This window comes from Cyclopterus lumpus, chromosome 5, assembly GCF_009769545.1.
Source record: "Cyclopterus lumpus isolate fCycLum1 chromosome 5, fCycLum1.pri, whole genome shotgun sequence".
Taxonomy (NCBI): Eukaryota; Metazoa; Chordata; class Actinopteri; order Perciformes; family Cyclopteridae; genus Cyclopterus; species Cyclopterus lumpus.
The window spans coordinates 2,755,515-2,777,752 of NC_046970.1; the positions used below are offsets into that span (position 1 = coordinate 2,755,515).

The 22,238-nt window shown below is 46.3% G+C and overlaps 1 protein-coding gene across 4 annotated transcripts in view; it reads right to left on the bottom strand.

Moving 5' to 3' along the window:
* Window positions 1–6,034: 6,034 nt before the first annotated feature.
* LOC117731351 (MICOS complex subunit mic25a-like) overlaps window positions 6,035–22,238 on the bottom strand; it is a 43,390-nt gene continuing 27,186 nt past the window's right edge. For 2 of the 4 annotated variants that reach the window (XM_034533645.1, XM_034533643.1), the window contains 2 exons: window positions 19,712–19,847; window positions 6,035–6,466 (listed from right to left, as the gene is read on the bottom strand). In XM_034533645.1, coding sequence (XP_034389536.1) covers window positions 6,443–6,466; window positions 19,712–19,847 — 160 coding nt within the window. In that variant the 3' untranslated portion in view covers window positions 6,035–6,442. Of the gene's footprint in view, window positions 6,467–19,686; window positions 19,848–22,238 lie in introns of all 4 variants that reach the window. The other 2 variants (XM_034533642.1, XM_034533646.1) reach the window with 2 other exon arrangements.

Sequence of the window (22,238 nt, forward strand, 5' to 3'; positions counted from 1 at the left end):
CAACGCTTTCCATCCCCTCCCTCTGGTCGGCCGAGCGCATCGCTGCAGCTCGTCATCACAACAACAGTCTCCAAGAGCGAGATGGTGGCAACGAAATGAGGAACTGTTACAGTTCCCCCAGCACCTCTACTCTTCCTGCTGACTCCACCCTCCAAAACCGGACTGGTACACCTTTTATTACCTCCAAGATGTCGTCCTTTTATGCAGTTCTTTGGTTCCCCTATTTTAGTTTGTCTGTTCTGCTTTATTTTGTATTTGTAATTTTCTATTTCTCTATTGTGTTCATTGCCTATATGGCATTGTCTCCTTTGCCTCATGTATTTTCTGAAATGTTTACTTGTATTGATGTTTTTACCTTGCTTCTGCACTTTGTAAACCCTGTTTTTAAAGGTGCTATATAAATACATGTATTGACAGAAGGGGCTCGGTGTGCGTGGAGGGCCGCTCCACTCACGTGGTGGGAGGCGCCCCCGATAGCGGCCTGTCAATCCGGGGGTGAAAGATAGGATCGGTACACAAACGGCACCCGTTGTCCTTATTGACACGACATGTCTGTGTGTGAGTGTGAGGAGTGTGTGTTAAATAATTAAATGTGCCGTTGGGTCGGAGTGACTGCGTGACCGGTCCTGAGGTTGACGGCACGCTCGGAAACAAATTGCCTGTCCGGTTGCTTTTCGCCACTTTTTATTCATAGGAGAGAGCTTCTTTTTTTTATCTCTGTTTGCACTATTCACCACATTGTGAGCCGGACCACGACAGCAGAGGAAAGCATCTCTATAAACACGAGTCCATCCTACAAACATGTGCCATACGCAGTCAGTCATCTTCCATGATGAGCCCTCCAACTGTGAGTGTTCACTTGAATACGGCATTGCTTCTTTTTATACTTGCAGATTAAGGGTCAGAGGGCATGGCGCCGTATCCTAATGTTACAAATAAACACTGAATTAATAAAAGGAGGCCATGCACGGGATAGAGCGACAACAACTAGATGTTAATAACAAAAAGGTACAACAACAGTCGAGTCCTCTACGTGCCCTCTCACCCTCATACATTGGTCCTCATTCAGGTGATAATGTCATAAAGACAATGGACATTGAAGAATGTTTTGTTTGAGAGGAAATGCAACGCTCTCATCCTTCAGACTAAATCTCAGTATTTGAACGTCATCAAGGTTATTTTGGACAGTTGGTGAACAATTCAATGAAATCAGCAAGTTTGTCAGAATTGCTCTAAAAGCTATTGAATGATGTTCTTTTCTCTGATGGCCTTCCACCTGACGAACCACACCTCCACGTCGACCTAACCCCAGAGACCCCTCACCCTCCGTTCCCGAGGGTCGGCGTGGCGGCACGCCCCGGCCGAACATCGACACGCCACGCCTCGCCGGGGTCGTCGATGCTTCTTCTCCTGGAAAGTGACGATGAAGAAGCAACGCCATGCAGCATGCACGGGAGCCCGGGAGATGGTTCCAGTCCCTAAACGCAGAATAATGAGTCGTTAAAGACCGGGGCTGAGGAGGGTAATAATAATAATAATACCAATGAAAGAGGGAGGGGTGTGTGTGTGTGTGTGTGTGTTGGGGGAATGTCGGGATAACGGACAATAGTTTTCTTAGGAAAGAACGATGGGGAGAAGGAAAGATAAGACTGGTGGCTTATCCTCGTTACTGGGGAAGGATTAAGTGATGTGCCACTTTAGTTTGGTGAATGTGTGAGCGCACACACATACACACACACACACACACATACACACACACACACACACACACACACACACACACATCCAGCCATGTGCTGAGCGGGGTTAAGGAGCCTCGCTGGGCTGTAATGACTTTAGAGGATGTCGGATCCTTTTTATCCACCAGTGTGATATAATGAAGCAGAAGGGAGGCAGCCATCTTCTTCACAAGCCTCCTTCACCCCCCCCCCCCCCCCCCCCCCCCCCCTCCCCTCCCGCACCCACATGGTATCCTTCGTTCTTAATAACCTTGACCTCGTTTCCTTTCCTTACTCTCTGTCTTGGTATTGGTTTCAGTTCTGCCTTGTGCTTTTCCTTGTGTTGCCTCTCCTCTGAGGCTGCTCTCCTTCTCCAGTGTCGGCCATGACAGGGTGGGGTCAAGTCCCCTGCTGGGGGGGGGCTCTGGTTATCTCTACTCCCCCTCTAAAGCAACACCACCCTTTGTATTCTGTCACTCTGTCTGTGGATGCTGAACAGGAAGTGGGTCTCCCTGGGGGGTCAAAGGGAGACGGTACCACCAGTGGAGCAGGTTCTCAACGATGGGGAGTCATTTCACTAAATGCATAATAATAATCAAAGGAAACCTACACACAAACATTTTAAGACTTACAATTATTCCGGATTATACACACTTATATACTTTGCATTTTTTCCATTTTCTTTATTTAATTTTATTGAAATGAATATGTACAAACAAATTTCCCCCTGAGGATGAATAAAGTATCTATCTATCTATCTATCTATCTATCTATCTATCTATCTATCTATCTATCTATCTATCTATCTATCTATCTATCTATCTATATATAAACAACTTAGAGGGTTCGGTCACCCAAATAATAATACAAAAAACAACATAATTTCCTACTGTGGTATCTGACCATGCTGATTCTGGTTGGATGTGTCCATCCTTTGAGATACCAGTGTCTTTGTGTCTTTGTGTCTTTGTGTCTTTGTGGTTATTTAGTCCGTGAGTTGCACTTTGAGTCGTGAAACCATTTCAAGCTGAACTCCAGTAATTACAACACGGCCGCTGCTCCTCGCCGCGTCTCTTTATCGATGTCGGGCTGGTTGACGTCTTCTCAGGAGTTTGATGTGATGAAGGTAACGAAGGATTTAAACGATTATTTATTAAAGCAATGTGGCGAGTTTTTAGATGAATATCACCAGTATTTCCATATATCTTTCAAGTAACAAATGGGTTCATACACATGTTGACGTTGACCAATGGATTTCCATGACTTCAAACCAAATTTCCATGACCAAACATTTTGTGAAATCTCCGTGTATACATGAGTTTACCTCAAACGACACAAATGAAATGTTTGATTAAAAGAATAAATATTTATATAAATGTTTATTCTTTTAATATAAACTGCTTAAATGACCATGTGAATATAACACATTTCCATGACTTTTGCAACACTTTTGGGATTTACATTTTTTTTAAGGACCTTTCCAGGCCTGGAAATAACTATTTTAAAATTCCCTGACTTTTTCCAGGTTTTCCATGACCGTACGAACCCTGAAATGTACACCTGTGGATTTTGGGTGATCTGGCCGCATTCATCCAAACTGGCCCATAAACTTTGAACACATTGGAAAACGGATCTTCTAAACTGCATACATCCCAATGAATGCACCAACACCACTCACCTCTCCTCCTCTTCCTCCTCCTCCTCCTCCTCCTCCTCCTCGCTGAGGTTCCATCTGATGGCTTCACTTCGCTGCGTGTGTCGATGTGTACGCTTGGTGGTGGTGGTGGTGATGGTGGTGGTGATGGTGGTGATGGTGGTGGTGGTGATGGTGGTGGTGATGGTGGTGATGGTGGTGGTGGTGATGGTGGTGGTGGTGGTGGTGATGGTGGTGGTGGTGGTGATGGTGGTGGTGATGGTGGTGATGGTGGTGGTGGTGATGGTGGTGGTGGGGGTCTAATTCAATTCACCAACAGCCAGTTCCAGCTCCCATTAACACAGTTTAATAAAAGACTATTCAATTAGCCGCATGTGCAGAAACAGAACGGTGACTGTCGTCGATGGAGCCGCGCACTCCAATTAGGCTCACTGTCTCCTTCTCACTGTCTCCTCCTCACTGTCTCCTCCTCACTGCCTCACTGTCTCCTTCTCACTGTCTCCTCCTCACTGTCTCCTCCTCACTGTCTCCTTCTCAGTGTCACCTTCTCACTGCCTCACTGTCTCCTCCTCACTGTCTCCTCCTCACTGTCTCCTCCTCACTGTCTCCTTCTCAGTGTCACCTTCTCACTGCCTCACTGTCTCCTTCTCACTGTCTCCTCCTCACTGTCTCCTCCTCACTGTCTCCTTCTCACTGTCGCCTCCTCACTGTCTCCTTCTCACTGTCGCCTTCTCACTGTCTCCTTCTCACTGTCTCCTCCTCACTGCCTCACTGTCTCCTTCTCACCATCTCCTCCTCGCCGTCTCCTTCTCGCCGTCGAGAAGAGGGAAGGAAAGGAGAGGGGAGGAAGGTGTAGGCTAAAGAAAAGACTGCAGCAGGAGGTGCACTCCAAAAGGCACGCGTGAGGGAGTGTGTGTGTGTGTGTGTGTGTGTGTGTGAGCATCATCTGACAGCGAGTGCATTCTACAAGTGTCTAACTTTACTTGAATTGATCCCCATTTAGTCTTTACAAAGGGCAGCAGTTTGTCAACGGCTGACACGTCTTCAGCCGGCTGCTAACACACACACACACACACACACACACACACACACGGCTGCGTGGCCGACTGTCAGGCAGCTCAAGCTCCAGGACGTCTCAGAGGTTTAAGTCAAACTCAAAGACTCCTTTGTTTCCCAGATAAACACCGTGTGCTTAAGAGGGTGGAGGAGAAGAAAAAAAGAGAGCAAGAAAATGTTGCGTATGTTGAATGCAGAGTGAGCGTTCCAGTGAGCCCACCAGCACCACCACGACACCGTCGACTGGGAACCAGTAATTGTCCAGGACGAGGAATAAACAGTGGCGCATTGTGAGGCGCGAAGCAGCCATCTTCTCCGCCAATCAAAGCCGGGGCCGGGTTACCACGGCAACCTCAACGCCCAATCCATGTGTACGCTTGGTGGTGGTAATAAGGCGTGAACAAGAAAAAGGTGAGCGAGGTTGAGAGTTAAGAGTCGGAGGAGGTCTTAAAGGGTACTCAAAAATTAAATGCAACACAATCACAGGCACCGAGAGTTTCAGCTTCTCGTTCATGATCCAACAAACATCCCGAAAACACCATCAAGATTGTTTTTATCTCATTTCACCACAGAAACAACATTCAGAGCATCTCATAAGGGCTTGCGTTGTTTTTTTTTCACCCATTGTGCTTCCTTATCCCGCGTATTGGTGAAATATCCACGATATTTCTGTAATTCAGCCACTTTAATTAAAGGGGGGGTGGGTTTCTAATAAAAGCCAAATGGCAGATAGCGGTGCCTGGCTTTTCAGGAGCTTGTTTAATCAGAGCATTGCTGAATGGGAGAAGGCAATAACAGAGTGAATAGAGGCTGGTATTTGTAAAGAAATGTCAGGGAGAAAGGAGGGATATGAGAGTCACTGACTGAAACCTCTAATATGGTGCTGGCTTTATTATATGTGCATCATGTCTGTTGGGTTAGAGCTGCCTAATCCCCGAGGGGGGGGGGGGGGATAGACACACACACACACAAACACACACACTCCTAAATCCCTTTTATCGGCCTCAGTATTTCACTTTACTAGATTTCTATAACGGAGCATATATTGTCTGGATCGGTCGACGTCGTGATCGATGCCAATCGAGAGCCAAGCTGTGATCAATACTTCGCTCCTCGCTGCCCTCGTCAACCGATACTCTCGACCACACTCACACCCACTTGTGTGAATGTGTGTTTTTATCCAGGAAGCACTGTGAGGACGTATTGCAGGTCCATTAGCATTCTGTGTGTGTGTGTGTGTGTGTATTTATGTGTGCTATAACAAGCCTCTGTCATTATGAGGGTGGCCAACCATGTCCATATAGAAGTGGAAATGCATCTTAACTGAGTCTCACACACACACACACACACACACACACACTGAGTTGACGCTCTGTCAGCTGACCTTCAGGGTTATCTGGAAGGTTCCTCCACACCTTGCTGCGAGCACCAACCCCTGCGGTCGCCATGGAAACACAGCGAGCGGGGACACCATGCGGCCTGTCCAGCGCGGTGCTCGCGTGTGCGTGTGCGTGTGCACGAGCACCGTTGCATGACGACACGCACGTACACGTGTTCGCTGCAGCGGGAGAACGCGTGAAAAAAAAAAACAGGACAGCTACACACATGCAGGTGCACATTTTTTAATTCATAAACACTTCACTATTCATGTGTCCTCCACTTCATTCATCCCTCTCCTTCCCCTTCTCTCTCTCGGCCCGCCGTCACCCGTCCTCAGCAGCGGATGCATTATTAGCGCGTCGTGACAAGAGGCGGCGCACACACACACACACACACACACACACACACACAAGTCTCACCGCCACCGGACCTCTGGGGTTTATTTCAGCGTGCCGCCGCCACACGGCGATGAATCAACACATCAGACGGCGAGGAGCAACAAGTCAAGATCACACACTCGAGAAGCAAGAAGGACGAGGAGGGAGAATAAATGAATGGACGGGTGGATCGGAGGAGGACAGAGGGGCGCGCTCTCCTTCTGGACTTCTACTCTTCAGGCTTTTCTTTGGGATTCTCAGCCGTGATTCGTCAGTGTGCTCTAAAATAACCCAAAATAAAAACAGGGGGGGGGGGGGGGGGGGGGGGGGGGGACAAGAAAACAGAAACCATCAAATTACAAATTTACATTTCTGGGATCCAAGGGCAAACGCACACAAAAAGTCAGGATGCATCATGGGAAATTCAACCCTTTAAAACACAGTATCACCTCCATTTCTTTTATTTCAACCACAGATCCGATATGAAACAACGAGGTCGGTGCATTATTCTGACGACCACGTGGCGATTTATGGAAATAGGCTTTGAAGAAACTTTGATTTTGTGGTGAAAAGAAAAAGACCGACGCCACAGCTTGAATTTTGGGGCCCTTTCCCGTTTCCTGTGTTCGCAGGAACCAAAGCCCGATGCTGGAAGTTCATGCTGGTTCTCCTCCAGTGGCTCCCAGTGGCTGAAGTTGTTTATTAGTTCACTAAGCCGACAGCAGAGAGATATCTGGGCCAGTGTTTCTTTGTGTAATTGCGGTGCAACAGCAATAATTGCAACAGACTGGAGTTCTTTATTCCATCTTAAAATCCAAAAGCTTGTAAGTGCCTTTTTGCTTGCTTATCGCGGCTCTGTGCTGTTGCCATAGCGCCCACGCTTAGCACCGACGTGACGGCTCGGGGAGGAGAGAAAGAGGCTGGATCTGCACAGGCTGAAGGAAAAGAGTCCTTAAAAGGTTTATTTATGTATTTATCAGGCCACATTTAGAGCAGAAGGAGGTGGCATGTGTGTGTGTGTGTGTGTGTGTGTGTGTGCGTGTGCACCTGCATCTGATGCAGTGGTAATAGGTAATGCTATAGAGCCATATAAAGCTACTTAAATGAGACGAGTGTCTTAACTGGGCTACAAATAATGAATCTGGTTTCAAGATGTCCACTGTGATCCACCTCTGGTCAGTTTGTGTTTATAGACATGTATTTACAATGTTTATGTGTCTCAGTGAAGAGTTTCTTTAATTGGTCCAGTATTGAGCAGATGCTAAGCAGACTGTCATTGTACATCCACTCATTTGTTTTATCCACTGACTGTCTCAGAGTATCATCATAAATCTGACAACATTATGGAAATACAATGTTTTTCTTTACCTTTCCTCTTGATCATGGTCTGTTTGTCAATGAGTCACGTGATCTGTTGCTGGAAGAACACGGAGGGGTGGACATGCATTTAAAATTGTCTACGTGTGCCGACGTATTGTTCTATACGTATTGTTCTATACGTATTGTTCTATACGTATTGTTAGTATTGTTCTATACGTATTGTACCAAACACTGACTGACAGAAAGCCTCCTGCAGTTTACAACTACACACAAAGTCACAGAGAAAAGACGCAGGGCGACCCGGGGTGAGCGCAGCATTAGCTTGAGGTCGCCGGGCGGGCTAGTTGGCATGCTAACTACCTCGGTGCCCGGCTGGCAGCCGAGTGCATCGCAGCCTGCGCCTTTGAATTGGAGATGAGCGGCGCGTGTGACACGGGGATTAATATCTGTCGGTGTGAATCTGCATACTGTGTTCGCCGTAGCTTCTGCACGCATTAACACGTGTGCAGGTGTATGCATGTGCAGTGTGTGTCGGTACTGCCACACTCATGTACAACAGTGTGATGGGACTTTAGGCCTCATGCGTAGTGTATGAAGGAGTTCAAACTCACCCCCCGGCACCTCCAACAGTACGCACGGTGCAATTTGGTGGCTCAGGTCCAAATTTGGACCGCCGCCATCCACTCTTGGATAATTTAAAGACAGGAGAAGCTTTCCATGCACGGCAACGTGGGCAGAGAGGGCAGCCAAATATTCAAGCTCAAGGTCTGTGCCGAATTTAAGACGTACACTCAGTTGCCTGTTTATTAGGTACACCCAATGAAAGCCAATGCAGTTGAATCCAACGGTCTTCTAATAAATGCCACCTTCCTCAAGGTGTCATGTTCAGCTTGGGATGAAAGGTGCTCGTTCCAGAGCGGTTTGTGGAGCCGTCAGACCGAGAGACACCTCCATTTTATTGTCACCCGGTTTCCAGCAGCTGGATGTTGTAGACTGAAAGTCCAAAAATATCTCTTGTGGAGAAGTTGATTTAGTACGGAGCTTTTCCCTTTCATTCAAAAGCGCAGATTTTTCAATTTGAGAGCACAACTTATTGATTTCACGTTCAGTTTTTTTCGTAATGCTTTCCCTCACAAACCCCTGTTGTCGCACTCAAATACAAACAGCCCCCGCTTGCCATATTGATATTGGGGATATATATTGTTGCTTGCATAGATTTCCTCTCCTCCAGCTCCTCATACTCTGTCTGACCAATGGAAGGACCCTCCCTTTGAACCCGATTCACCCACTTCTGCCCTCCAAGGCTTAAATGACAGAACCTAGAAGTGCCCCTCCCTCAGGGGGATCCGTGCTGGGACCTCGCCGGGTCTTCGGCTGAAAGGAGAAGCTCCCGCGATGGCGTCGGGACTATGGGGGCCGTAGTCGTCAATTATATCTACGAGCATAACGAAGCAGCGAGGCAGGGATCATTTCATTGGTCAACACGACACCTGCCATTCTATTGAACGGGGGGTCACTGCAAAAAGAAAAAAGAAAAAAGTAGCCGAGCGTGAAGAGAACGGCTGAAATATGAAATCTGAGCAGGCAACGACAAACCTGAGTGAGCGAGGGCAAAGCAGAGGAAATCAAAAGCGTACGCAGCGGCTGTTTGAGCTTCAAGGTGAAGGCAAAAAAAAAATCAATCATGCTCTAAAACTGAAAGGACACGCTCTTGAATAAAGAAAAAAACACCAAAAAAAGCAGCTTGACCCGTTATTAAGAAGTGTTTTGCTTTCTGTTTTCTAACAGCAATCTGACATAACCCGTTTCAGAAGAAACAGACAATACAATCCCCGAAGAGTGAGACGACAAAACATCTGGGACAAACTACACAAACATCTAAAGAAAGATATTCTCACATCGCCACGTCCCAACGTTAACCTTCTCTCATCTGTTGTGTTGCCATCAGAGGGAATGAGTTCTTCATTCACGCTTACCAACCAATTCCTGCACGAAGTTGGTGAAAAAAACTATTTCACTTCTTTATCACCGGCTTGCTTAGAAGGAAGAGGGCCCGCCGAGGTTAGATTTAGTGCACACACACACACACACACACACACACACACAAACAGGGGTGCACAGCGTATAGACACACAAACACATGTCTTCGCCCACCTGCCAGCTTCCATCCAATTAGAGAGCAGCGTGAGGCGGAGGTAGGCCTCTGCGCTTGTTGGCGTCAACGTTGCGCTGCAGCAACACGTTGGGCGTGTTCACATTGACGGCAGTGACACGTGTAAACACATCTGCATCAAATGTAAGGAGACGCCACGCACACACACACACACGCGCACACACACACGCACACACGCGCACACACTCTCTTGCCGTTTCTATGCGAAAAACAAAAATAATAGACGAGCAGAAAATCAATAACGGTCTCCGAGCGCTAACAGCACTCAGTTCTCTGCCTCTCTCTGGGAGACAGTTGCCGGGCAGAGGTGTCAATCAGACGCTCACAGGACGGCCGTGGCTGCTTAATAAAGACACGACTTTCACTGATTACACGGCCAGTCGGTCAATCAGTCGGGAAGCCTCTTAATCAGTCAGCTACTTGGTCACATGCACAGATCCATCATATAACAGGCGGTTCACTCGGTCTGTGGGTCAGCTGGTTGTGGAGTTCGGAGCGCCGACCTTGGACCCCATCGGGTATCGAGATGATGACGGTAAAGAATCACAGCCTCGAAGCCTCACAGCCTCGAAGCCTCACAGCCTCGAAGCCTCAAAACCTGGAAGCCTCAAAGCCTCACAGCCTCAAAGCCTCACAGCCTCGAAGCCTCACAACCTGGAAGCCTCACAGCCTCAAAGCCTCACAGCCTCGAAGCCTCACAGCCTCGAAGCCTCAAAGCCTCAAAGCCTCAAAGCCTCGAAGCCTCACAGCCTCGAAGCCTCACAGCCTCGAAGCATCAAAGCCTCGAAGCCTCACAGCCTCGAAGCCTCACAGCCTCAAAGCCTCACAGCCTCGAAGCCTCAAAGCTTCGAAGCCTCACAGCCTCAAAGCCTCACAGCCTCAAAGCGGATATCCGGGCCCAGACTTCCTTTTCCGCTCCCAGCTCATTGTTTACGCTCCGATTAGCAACTTGAGATCCTGGACAATAATGATAATAGATAACAGATAATAGATTATCTAAGGGCGTTGGGTTGAACCAGTATTTCTCTCACTGTGGGGCGCGCCCCTCTAGCGGGGGACATGCTGATTTCTTTAATTCCAAGAACTTTTTTGTACAAAGCACACGGACATAAAACTAAAATCTGCGTCGCTTTACTCGCCGGACTATTTGTGGTTATTTGCGCCGGAGAGGAGGAGCGAATTATCGCAATAGAATAAGTTATCAATAAGTTATCCGTCATAGAAGAAATAACCACTATTTCTGCTTGGTACGTGTTGAGTGTCTGGGTTCATAATATTATCTGTTAACAAAACCGGGTTAATTGCAGCCACAATAAGCAATTCTTTTGCCAAATATTATTATTATTTTTTTTTGCATAGATATAACTTTATTTACATTGTTCTAACAAAGTGATTGAACATTTTATTGTATTTTATCTGATGGAGCAATCCGGTTTACTTTACATTTGTGGTGCTGTTAGATTGATCCTAAATAGATTCATGCACATTTTTTAATACCTATCAAAACAACGTCACAGCCACAGTAATAGTGCTCGCCGGATAAACGCATCATACCTTCTCATTGACTAGTTTGCACTACGACGTACGGATATCAAACAATATAATTCCTCTTAACACTCAAAAAGAACAAAGGCCATCTGTACACATAACAAGACCAAATGAGCAGATCGCATATCTAACAATATGACGGTGGAGATGATAACGAGTCGCAGTTTATGAATCGATCCCGTCTCAGAGCTCGGTGGGTCGGAGCAGCGCGGATGAGAAGTTTAGCTGCACGCTGACGGAGCGCCGTATAGATTTAAGAGAGGGAGCGGAAGGAGGGGGGCGGGGCTAATCTTTATGTGCGCTCGCCATGGAGATGATGGATGTGAAGGAGAGGTGGGATGGAAAGAGGGAGACAGAAATATGTGAACTGGCATGTGCGAGTATGTTTATGAGGGCAATATGTATGTGTGTCTTATATATCACAACGCAGGCATACGTCTTCTCTTCAAATGTGCTGCCAGAGCTCGATAATGGAATTAAAAGAAGAAAGAGAAGAAACCAGTTCACACAACCGGTTGCAGTTTACACCCATGCCTGTCCAAAATGTCATCACTTCAGCATGCGTGTGAAATTGTTATAATTAGCAAAACACATTCTTGAGTTATAGCAGAAAATGTGTTTTATGAAGCCTGAACCATCAAAATCTACTCGGTTCATCTTTTTTTTTTAAATATATATATATATATATATATTTTTTTTTTTCCATTAGGAAATATTGTGCATTGGAAAGAGAAAAGAAAATGTCAGCTTAACAATGAGACTCAGTCCAAAAAGGGAGAAACATGAATAACAACATTATAATACAAAATGGCATCTAACTGAATTAAAAGAAAAACAAGCCATTCTTTCTGCATTTTAAAAGATGCAAATCATTAAAAAAATGAAAACATTCATTTTAAAGTATCTCGTATAGAAAGTGTTGCTCGAGTCATTCAGAAACGGCATCGTGACCCAAAAGGCCCGTTCTCAAGCTTCGGGTGTCCGTGACCAGAGGGGAGGAGCTTGTCGACTCCATCCGTACATCAAGATAATGCACATATATGGCCCACAATTACCAAATGGGCAATGACGTCTCTGCAGGTGGTTCCCATTTCACCCATTGAACCGTGTGTTGTCCTACTGGCAGTGAGACACGAGGTTATGTTTGTGTACATAAACATATATACATATATAAGGCGTCACAGCTGGTCTGATCATTGACGTTAGCGCTGAAAACGCATCAACATCCATATTCAAATTGAATAAACTTAAAATGAACTTGACGAAATGGTAAATTAAATGTTTTTTTTTAAAAAGAAAAGTAATAGCTTAGATTAAATCGACTAATCTGAAAAATAGTGGCTAAATTAAATCAATAAAAAAAATGAGTAATAGGCGATAGCCTTTGTCAAGTGTCGGGTAAATCTTGAAAATAGATTATTAGCCCCAAAAGTTGTGTCCTTTTCCATTGATCCGCCCAAAAGCTCTCATTGGTTCCTCGAGGGATGTGAATGCCTCATTCAGGCATTCATAAGACATAAAACCAGAACACATAAAGTCTTTGGCAAAAAAACTACGAGCAAGGTAATCTCAATAATAGTACGTTTATTTATGGAGAGAGAGAAAAGGCATCGTATTAGTGCTGGTAGTCGATAATGCAGATTTTAATAACAGGGATATTACAACATAAAGAGCGGTCTGTGTGTGTGTGTGTGTGTGTGTGTGTGTGTGTGTGTGTGTAGATTACTGCTGCATAGAGTGGCTCTGTTATCAGATCAGAGTTAGCAGGCCAAGGCTCACAGTGGGACTCCCCACCTGCAGCTGCAGATAGCCAAACATAAACATCTATATTTAGTCTTTATATTTCCCTCTTTCTACCCCACAGTGGTGATTGACAGATCATCTTCTCCTCTTTCTTCCACACTTTCTGTCCTCCCCTCTCCGTTCCTTCCATCATCTCCTCTTTCCTACTGTCTCTCTCTTTTACACTTTTCTATTAACCCCTCTTCCCTTAAGCCTCCCTACTTTTCCTCTCTTTCATCATTCTTCCTCCAGTGACAGACACCTCCTATTCCTCTTTCATCCCCGGCTACAAAGAAACCCGCATCCCTCTGTGTTTTTCACGCCTCTTCTTCTCCATCACTTTCTCCTCCCGGACAACCGAAACGGGACGAGTGGAGACGTTCTCGATGTTTTGTTGCCGCGCAGGACGACGAGGAAATGGACCGCCATTGTTTTAAGATGGAGGGCTCGCCGTGTTGTGGGAGAGGTGCTCAAGATCAAGAAGAGTTAGTTCACGGTTACAAGTGGCTGGTGTGTAAAATGTCAACTGACACGCACACGCGTGACATTAAGAGAGTAGCACTTAAACGCGTCAGGATCCATCTGCAAACCCATGCACTATAAACTGGTGATCACACACACACACACACACACACACACACACACACACACACACACACACACACACACACACACACACACACACACACACACACACACACACACACACACACACACACACACACACACACACACACACACACACACACACACACACACACACACACACACACACACACACACACACGTTTGTCCTCCCACTCAAAAGGGACTCATGATGCGAAGGCGTGATCGTGCACTCATTGAGGGCCACCTCTGACGCGTCGTGCACTTCCTGTCTACCGTTGCCCATCGTGGCTGCATACCCCAACTCAACATATAACAATTATTAATTAAAGTTACCGCGTTGTTTTCTCTTCCGGCCTATAAACATATATAAGCAACAACGTAACCGTTGTTCACTTGCTTGTCCACCTTGCTGATGTCACACACCGTCATGTGATCCATTTCCAGACGGTAAAGTGTCCGTGCAGAGTAAATGCTCCCGATATCTATAATGGGAATAGTTTACCAACGTTGCCAGTGGGCAGAATGCCAGCTCAGTCCCCAGAGAGAGGATTTGCTCCGTCTGCGTTCCACAAATATGAAAAGAAAGCGACATAAAGCCGGATTCTATGAACCCAAGCGTGACTTCAGCGTAATGCTTCACCACCAACTTATGATCCATTCCATCCCATTTCTATTTGCATATTATCAGCCCCCCCCCCCCCCCCCCCGCCACGGGCCTCAAGATCCTCCAAGTATATTTTCTACACATTTCAAACTGTTCCTGCAAGTGAGAATAAACAGATCTCTAGATACATTTTAAAAAGACCACGTACACATGCCTCTGTTAGGCGTACCGTTTGTCTTCAAGCTCTCGGTAATCAAGGCAGAACGAGAGTGGCACTTAACCGGACGTCTCGGGAGGCCGGCACCCGCTCACCGACCGGGGGAGACGAACGCCGCGTTCAGAGGGCCGCCGGACTCAAGAGGGTCAACCATGTGGGCTCCATGGGCGAGTGCTGCTACAATGCCCCCGCTAATGGTATTAAATGGCACAGCACTAGCATTCTGCAAATGGTTGGTGCTGCAGCCTGAGTGTGTGAGTGTGTGTGTGTGTGTGTGTGTGTGTGTGTGTGAGTGTTGCTGACACTTACAGTAAGTGGTGGTTTGCTCTTGAATGTGACTTTGAGGAAGGGTGTGTTTTGTTTCACTGAGGAGGTTGAAACAGAGAAGAGCCGAGAGGTAAAGGGTGCACTCAAAACCTCTTTCGTGGGCTTCCACACATGCAAGCACGCGCACTCACACGCGCACTCACACTCACACGCACACACACACACACACGGTATGAAAAAAACCTTCCAATCACAATGACCATATACTGACAATATCTGAGATAACATCAAACCAAAGAGGACAAAAAAAAACGCAGGGCCGTGGTGAGCTGACATTTAGCCTGCATGCCCAGCACACACACACACACACACACACATAAGGTGACATATGCATGACAAAGGCCCAGCCAGAGACCATATCCTGAAGCAACTGTTTTAAATGGAGGGCAGAATGGGTGGAAAATGTGTGTGCGTGCATGAATCATAAAACATAAAAGAGCTGTCGAGTGACATATAAGGAAGGCTGTGCGGCTGCAGATAGTGAGTTGGGTGGATCTAAGAAATAGTGAGATAGATGCTCAGATCAAGACACCGGCTTCACCGGCAGATTGATTGACAAGCAAACAAGGCTGACAGGAGGAACACATAGACACACATACAGTACAGACACACACACACACACACACACACACACATTAGAGCCTATATGGATACACTCTTTGAAAGTGATACCAGTCAGCGTGAGTCCAGACTATACGTGGAAGACGGATGGTATTAGATGGGCGTTCATGTGCAGAAAGAGAAAAAAGGGAGAAAGATAACAACAAATATTGTTTAGGGAGACGAAGACCGTATTCTTCCTTTAATCACAGGGAGGAAAGCATCTGCTTTAGAAAAGTCCTCAAGAGCACTCAAAAGAGCTTTTAAGCTGTCGCGAGGTTTCAGCCGGCTCGAAGCTTCTCCGTCTGTTATTGTCGCATAAAGCTGAAACATTACAGCGTCCAATTACTTTGAATGTCTTTTCTATCTCACCATTTGTTGTTCCTTTTGCTTGTTTGTTTAAATAAACCGCCCTCTTTGCCAGAGTGCATCTCAAAAACACGTTGGTGTCATATTCTCGTCCTTCAGCGCAGAAGCTAAGTGGTTTTTATTTGTTTCATTTCCTTCATTATTTAAATGTCCTGCTATTTTATTTTAGTGTATTGTACATATTGTAAACATGTTTGCTGCTGCTTCAAAGACATTAGTTTAGTTCCTGAATGCGTTATCCAACGTTAAAAAACAAGAGTTCATCTGTAATGGGATCTTCAGTACTTGGTGAGCTCACGGCAGGTGTCATCACCTGCTTGACAAACACACAGGCACCTCATTCAGAGAAGGTACGACCTCCATTTTTACCTCACCCTGAACTTGATGTTTCCTCCAGGGTCGATGTAGAATATCTCATTTCATAATGAAATGCGCTCCGTCGTTACTGAATCTGCATATTGCTCCCTGCTCACTTTCCCACCTGCAGCCAAACTCTCTCTCTCTCTCTCTCTCTCCAGAGGGGTCCTGGGTTCTTTTCATTCAGGCTAAATGATCGGGAGCCTCCAGTGGCAGCTCTACATACATTCATACAAAGTTATATATTGAGACAAATTCTCATTCTCCGACAATTCAATTGCCTAAATGAGCCGCTGCTGCTGACCGTGTTGATAAGTGTCACTAGAATCGGCTTCCCATTGTTTTCAGCATCCGTCCCTTTTCCCCTCACGCAATGTACTTTTTTTGTCACTTGCAATTGTCACTTAAATGTCTTTAAAAAGGTTATTAATGCCCAACAGATGTCAATATTTAAACTGCTAAACATTTATTCACAAATGGGAATAGTGAGTGGGAGAGTCTTCACGTCTGTTTGTGGACCTGAATGGATTAAGAGCGCACGTGTGTCGGGTTGTTGGAGAGAGCGCACGTGTGTCGGGTTGGAGAGAGCGCACGTGTGTCGGGTTGGAGAGAGCGCACGTGTGTTGGGTTGGAGAGAGCGCACGTGTGTCGGGTTGTTGGAGAGAGCGCACGTGTGTCGGGTTGGAGAGAGCGCACGTGTGTCGGGTTGTTGGAGAGAGCGCACATGTGTCGGGTTGGAGAGAGCGCACGTGTGTCGGGTTGGAGAGAGCGCACGTGTGTCGGGTTGGAGAGAGCGCACGTGTGTCGGGTTGGAGAGAGCGCACGTGTGTCGGGTTGGAGAGAGCGCACGTGTGTTGGGTTGGAGAGAGCGCACGTGTGTCGGGTTGTTGGAGAGAGCGCACGTGTGTCGGGTTGGAGAGAGCGCACGTGTGTCGGGTTGTTGGAGAGAGCGCACATGTGTCGGGTTGGAGAGAGCGCACGTGTGTCGGGTTGGAGAGAGCGCACGTGTGTCGGGTTGGAGAGAGCGCACGTGTGACGGGTTGGAGAGAGCGCACGTGTGTCGGGTTGGAGAGAGCGCACGTGTGTCGGGTTGGAGAGAGCGCACGTGTGTCGGGTTGTTGGAGAGAGCGCACGTGTGTTGGGTTGGAGAGAGCGCACGTGTGACGGGTTGTTGGAGAGAGCGCACGTGTGTTGGGTTGGAGAGAGCGCACGTGTGTCGGGTTGGAGAGAGCGCACGTGTGTCGGGTTGTTGGAGAGAGCGCACGTGTGTCGGGTTGTTGGAGAGAGCGCACGTGTGTCGGGTTGTTGGAGAGAGCGCACGTGTGTTGGGTTGGAGAGAGCGCACGTGTGTTGGGTTGTTGGAGAGGGCGCACGTGTGTCGGGTTGGAGAGAGCGCACGTGTGTTGGGTTGTTGGAGAGGGCGCACGTGTGTCGGGTTGGAGAGAGCGCACGTGTGTCGGGTTGGAGAGAGCGCACGTGTGTCGGGTTGGAGAGAGCGCACGTGTGTTGGGTTGTTGGAGAGAGCGCACGTGTGTCGGGTTGGAGAGAGCGCACGTGTGTTGGGTTGTTGGAGAGAGCGCACGTGTGTTGGGTTGTTGGAGAGGGCGCACGTGTGTCGGGTTGGAGAGAGCGCACGTGTGTCGGGTTGGAGAGAGCGCACGTGTGTTGGGTTGTTGGAGAGAGCGCACGTGTGTTGGGTTGTTGGAGAGGGCGCACGTGTGTCGGGTTGGAGAGAGCGCACGTGTGTCGGGTTGGAGAGAGCGCACGTGTGTTGGGTTGTTGGAGAGAGCGCACGTGTGTTGGGTTGTTGGAGAGAGCGCACGTGTGTTGGGTTGTTGGAGAGGGCGCACGTGTGTCGGGTTGGATCTAATGTAGGATGAATATTGATCTAATGTAGGATGAATATTGATCTAATGTAGGATGAATATTGATCTAATGTAGGATGAATATTGATCTAATGTAGGATGAATATTGATGTAATGTAGGATGAATATTGATCTAATGTAGGATGAATATTGATCTAATGTAGGATGAATATTGATGTACATTTCAATTGGACACCTGCATTTGCGGTCTTCTACGTTTCAGCATCTACATCTTTAATCCTAAAACATTTATACGTCTGTTTAAGTTGCAGCTTGACATGGAGCCCTCTTCAGGAGTCTGAAAGGTCACCCTGAAAGGTCACCCTGAACCTCCAACCAGCTTCAAAAGGAGAGTCACTCTTGAAGAGCGAGATTTAAAATCCGTCCCCAAAAAGAAATAAAAGGTTAGACAGCGAAGACGTGGGCGATGTACAATGTTTGGGATCCAGATTGTCTCTTCAAAGTGAGATCGCAACCAACGGGGAATTTAAAAAAGGTGCCGACTCTTCCGGTCGTACTCCAGGTGTGAAAAGCAGTTCCCCCGTTTTGACAACGCGATGGGTGCAGACCGAAGATCCCTTTTCATTCATTATCTCTCTCTAATATATGCCTGATTGAATCTGTTTTAAACCTCCACAAAGAGAAAGCCAGCTTGCCTTCACTCTGACACTCTACACAACACGTGCTCATGAACAAAAAGGACTGGCCCACGTAGGAACACACACTCCCCCCCCCCCCCCCCCCCCCCCCCTCAAAGAGCTCCATCCCACTGGCAGAATGGATCTTTTTGAACCAGTTCAAAACGACTGATTGTATTTTATTGTGAGCCTTCGCCGCTGTTATCGACCTCTTAAACTGCCAAATTCAACAATCGTTGCTCCGCGCCTTTTATCTACTTTGTTAGCGGTATCAGTGCATTTTTTTGTCTCAATGATAATGTGCAAATTGCATTCAGTCATTATTGTTGTATTTTTTTTAAAGTGAAATAAGCACTTTGTAGAGATAAGCGTCGGGTCTGAAAAAACTATTTGCGAAAAAGTATCAGCGGAAAAACAGAATCCATTTCCAAAGAGCTGAATGCCAAAAACTGATTTTAATACACTAATTACGGTGTAATCTTCCCATCAGAAAGTCTCAAAAACACAGTGCACGCCTGGCGACTTGTAAATCCGCTCCACGAGCACGTCTCATTGATTCAGCTTCATATCTGAAGTGTCAAAGTCGCCGAACATGCAGATTACAACTCAGACGTTAACTCAAAGGATTATTTGTCACTGCCGAGCTCATTCCGGGTCTCATTAATTACCTGTTATCTTTTTTTAAAGGGCAACTCATTTTAAAAAAAAAGGATCTTAAAAAGGGAACAGGAGCTCCTCCAAGTACTCTGGCCTAGTGTGTCACTCCGAGGGAACGAGCGAGGAGTGATGCCGGTAATAACAAAACAACGGGAGTGGGACATCTTGCCAAAAGATTTCGGTTATAATGAATAGTAGGAAAATATATGTATATATTTTTATAAATGTGTGGTTGCGCCGCCTGACATTTCTTTGGGCTTTAATAAATACTCTTTAAAATAGATTTAACCACTTTGAAAAGTTGTTTAACAAATGAGTCTCGTTTAAAAAAACACGCTGTTCCAATTTGAAAAGTGTTTTTTTTAAATGTCGTTTTTAGAAGCCTTATATACAGCAGACTCGCCCCACCTCCCCCCTCCCCCCCACTCCACCCACCTGACGGGGCGTCGCCCTCGCGTACCTGCTTGGTTTGCTGGACGCAGGTCATGTACCGTCTGGCCAGGCCGGAGCAGCGCAGGGTCTGCTGCGGGTTCTCTCTGTAGCACTCCAGCACCTCGGCCTGCAGCTCGGGGCACACGGACGCCGTCCGGCGAGGTCTGCGCACAAACAGAGGAGCGCCGGCGTGAGTACAACACGTCTTCATTCACCGAGTGAGCCCAAAATCTCACGTCGGGCATTTCTGATTGGGCGGCATCATCGCATGAAATGATCAGTATTCACACAAACAACAACAAAGACTACTGGTTGATTAGTAGCACATCTTGAGCCACAAAAAAGAAAGATTATTATAATAATAATACATTATACAAATTGTCAATACTTGTGTTTTTAGAATATGGAATACACCCAGTAATATTTGTAAAATAGGATATCTGCGCAAAATCTATGCTTTTCCTGCACGTCCTCTCCGCCTGTCTCAGCTGCCTTGGGGCCAAATCGATTTGGCCCAAAAGAGGCGGGTCTAAGAAGCAGTTTAGCCAATTACTGATTAAAGATATAAATGAGTGACGTACAATTCAGCCAATCAGCGTCCTAAAATAGATTCAGCTTTGGGCCAAACCTTACGTTTCATCTTCCTTTTGCGATGCAATTTTCAGATTCATGCATTCTGACTTATTTTGGCTGAAGAGACACGTTAGACCTTTTTAATAAAATAGAACAGCGTGACTGAACTTCTTCAACAGGGTAGTATATATTCCGTTAGCTCTGAATCATAACGTTAGTAAATTCCTCTTCATGGTATGAAGAGAACCTGCTTCCTTTACGACCTTCTCCATCGTGATTATTATGATTACACGTTGCCATTATGAGACCGGAGGTGGCCATAATAGAAGCAGCAGAACCAGATTATGAACAGCCATGAAACGGAGATCCAGGTTGGAAAAAGAAAAGCAGAATCGTGCTTCCGTGTTTATTCAAAACACTGAAGCTGTAAAATACGTAACAACCACTTTGCCCTCTCAAGATAACCGGAGCTCAGGTGCAGTATAAACCTCCAGTTTCAGTCTCCCAGTACGTCAATAATATTTACTGGGATCAAATAAAATCGGTGCATGCGACTTTACCTTCTCCACCACAGTATGAGCAGCTCTATCTGTGTGATGTCACTACACCTCACGAGGAGCAACATGAAATCACCTGTTTATGGTTTGTTTTAGTTATAGTTGGAGAAGCTCAGATAGTTTCAAAGGCGTCACGGTGCAGCCTGCGGAGAATTATGAATTATGCATTCACCACGTCGAGTCAAACTTTCTCTTTTCTTTTTATCTCACCAACGCATACAGTACATGTCAGTGTAGACAAAAGACACACACACACACACACACACACACACAGGTAGTGAATGCTAATCCTACATGAGGGTAATCCTTGAGTGCTCTGTTGCTTGTAGTAATTTACCTGCTGTTGTGACAGAACTCATAACGGGAAGGATTGGGATATGGATACACACACACACACACACACACACACACACACCTTATTTACAGTGTACAACCTCTCATATGCACACTCCACTAGCAACAGAATAGAGCACAACATATTAGTACAACAGAATAGAGGATATTATGTTGTGCTCTATTCTGTTATATTATAATTATAACAGAATATAGTATTGACTAGATTAGAGCTCCTCTTCCTGTGTGCACTCTCTCTTGGAGACATTAATTATTATAGTTTTCTAATGAACTTCACAATGATATCCTGCAGTGACACAATGGAGAGAAAAAAAATGGAAAAAAGAGACAATTAGAATTAGAGTTAACTTTGAAGGAGAAGAACATGAAGGAGAAGGCATGTCATTTAACATGACATGCCTATTTATTTGACCACCTGACTCTCACACACACACACACACTCACACACCTCAAAGCAATTACAGAATCATGCACATACGAATGAGCTCAGTCGTCTCTGCTATAATAAATAAATAAATAAATAATAATAAATGTGTGTGCGAGTGTTTGCGCTGCACGTGCGTGAGAGAGAAGTTCCTCTGCATCGCTATGCGTATTGTGTCGTCCAAGTGTGTGTGTGTGAGTGTGTGTGTGTGTGTGTGTGTGAGTGTGTGTGTGTGGGTGTGTGAGTGTGTGTGCGTGTGCGTGTGCAGCGAAGGGGAGAGCGACAGGATTAAATAAATCACTGGCGGAGAGAATATTCATGAAGAGAGAGCAGCGACTGCAACCTGAGAGAAAGAGACGGTGACTTATTAAATGATAAATAACCCAGAGGAGACAAACTAACCCACGCCACTCGGTGCTCAGGGTCACAGCTGAATATTAGTGCACGTTGCGTAATGTTTGGCCAGCAGACGAGGCGTCATCATGGCCTGTAGAATGCACTCAAGTGTGTGTGTGTGTGTGTGTGTGTGTGTGTGTGTGTGTGTTGGCTTGAGCCATTATTAAAATACTAAACAGCCTCATGATGTATACGAGCTTGGAAAAGAGAGGATTTGCCGAGGTCAGCGCTGGAAAACCAAGAATGTGTAT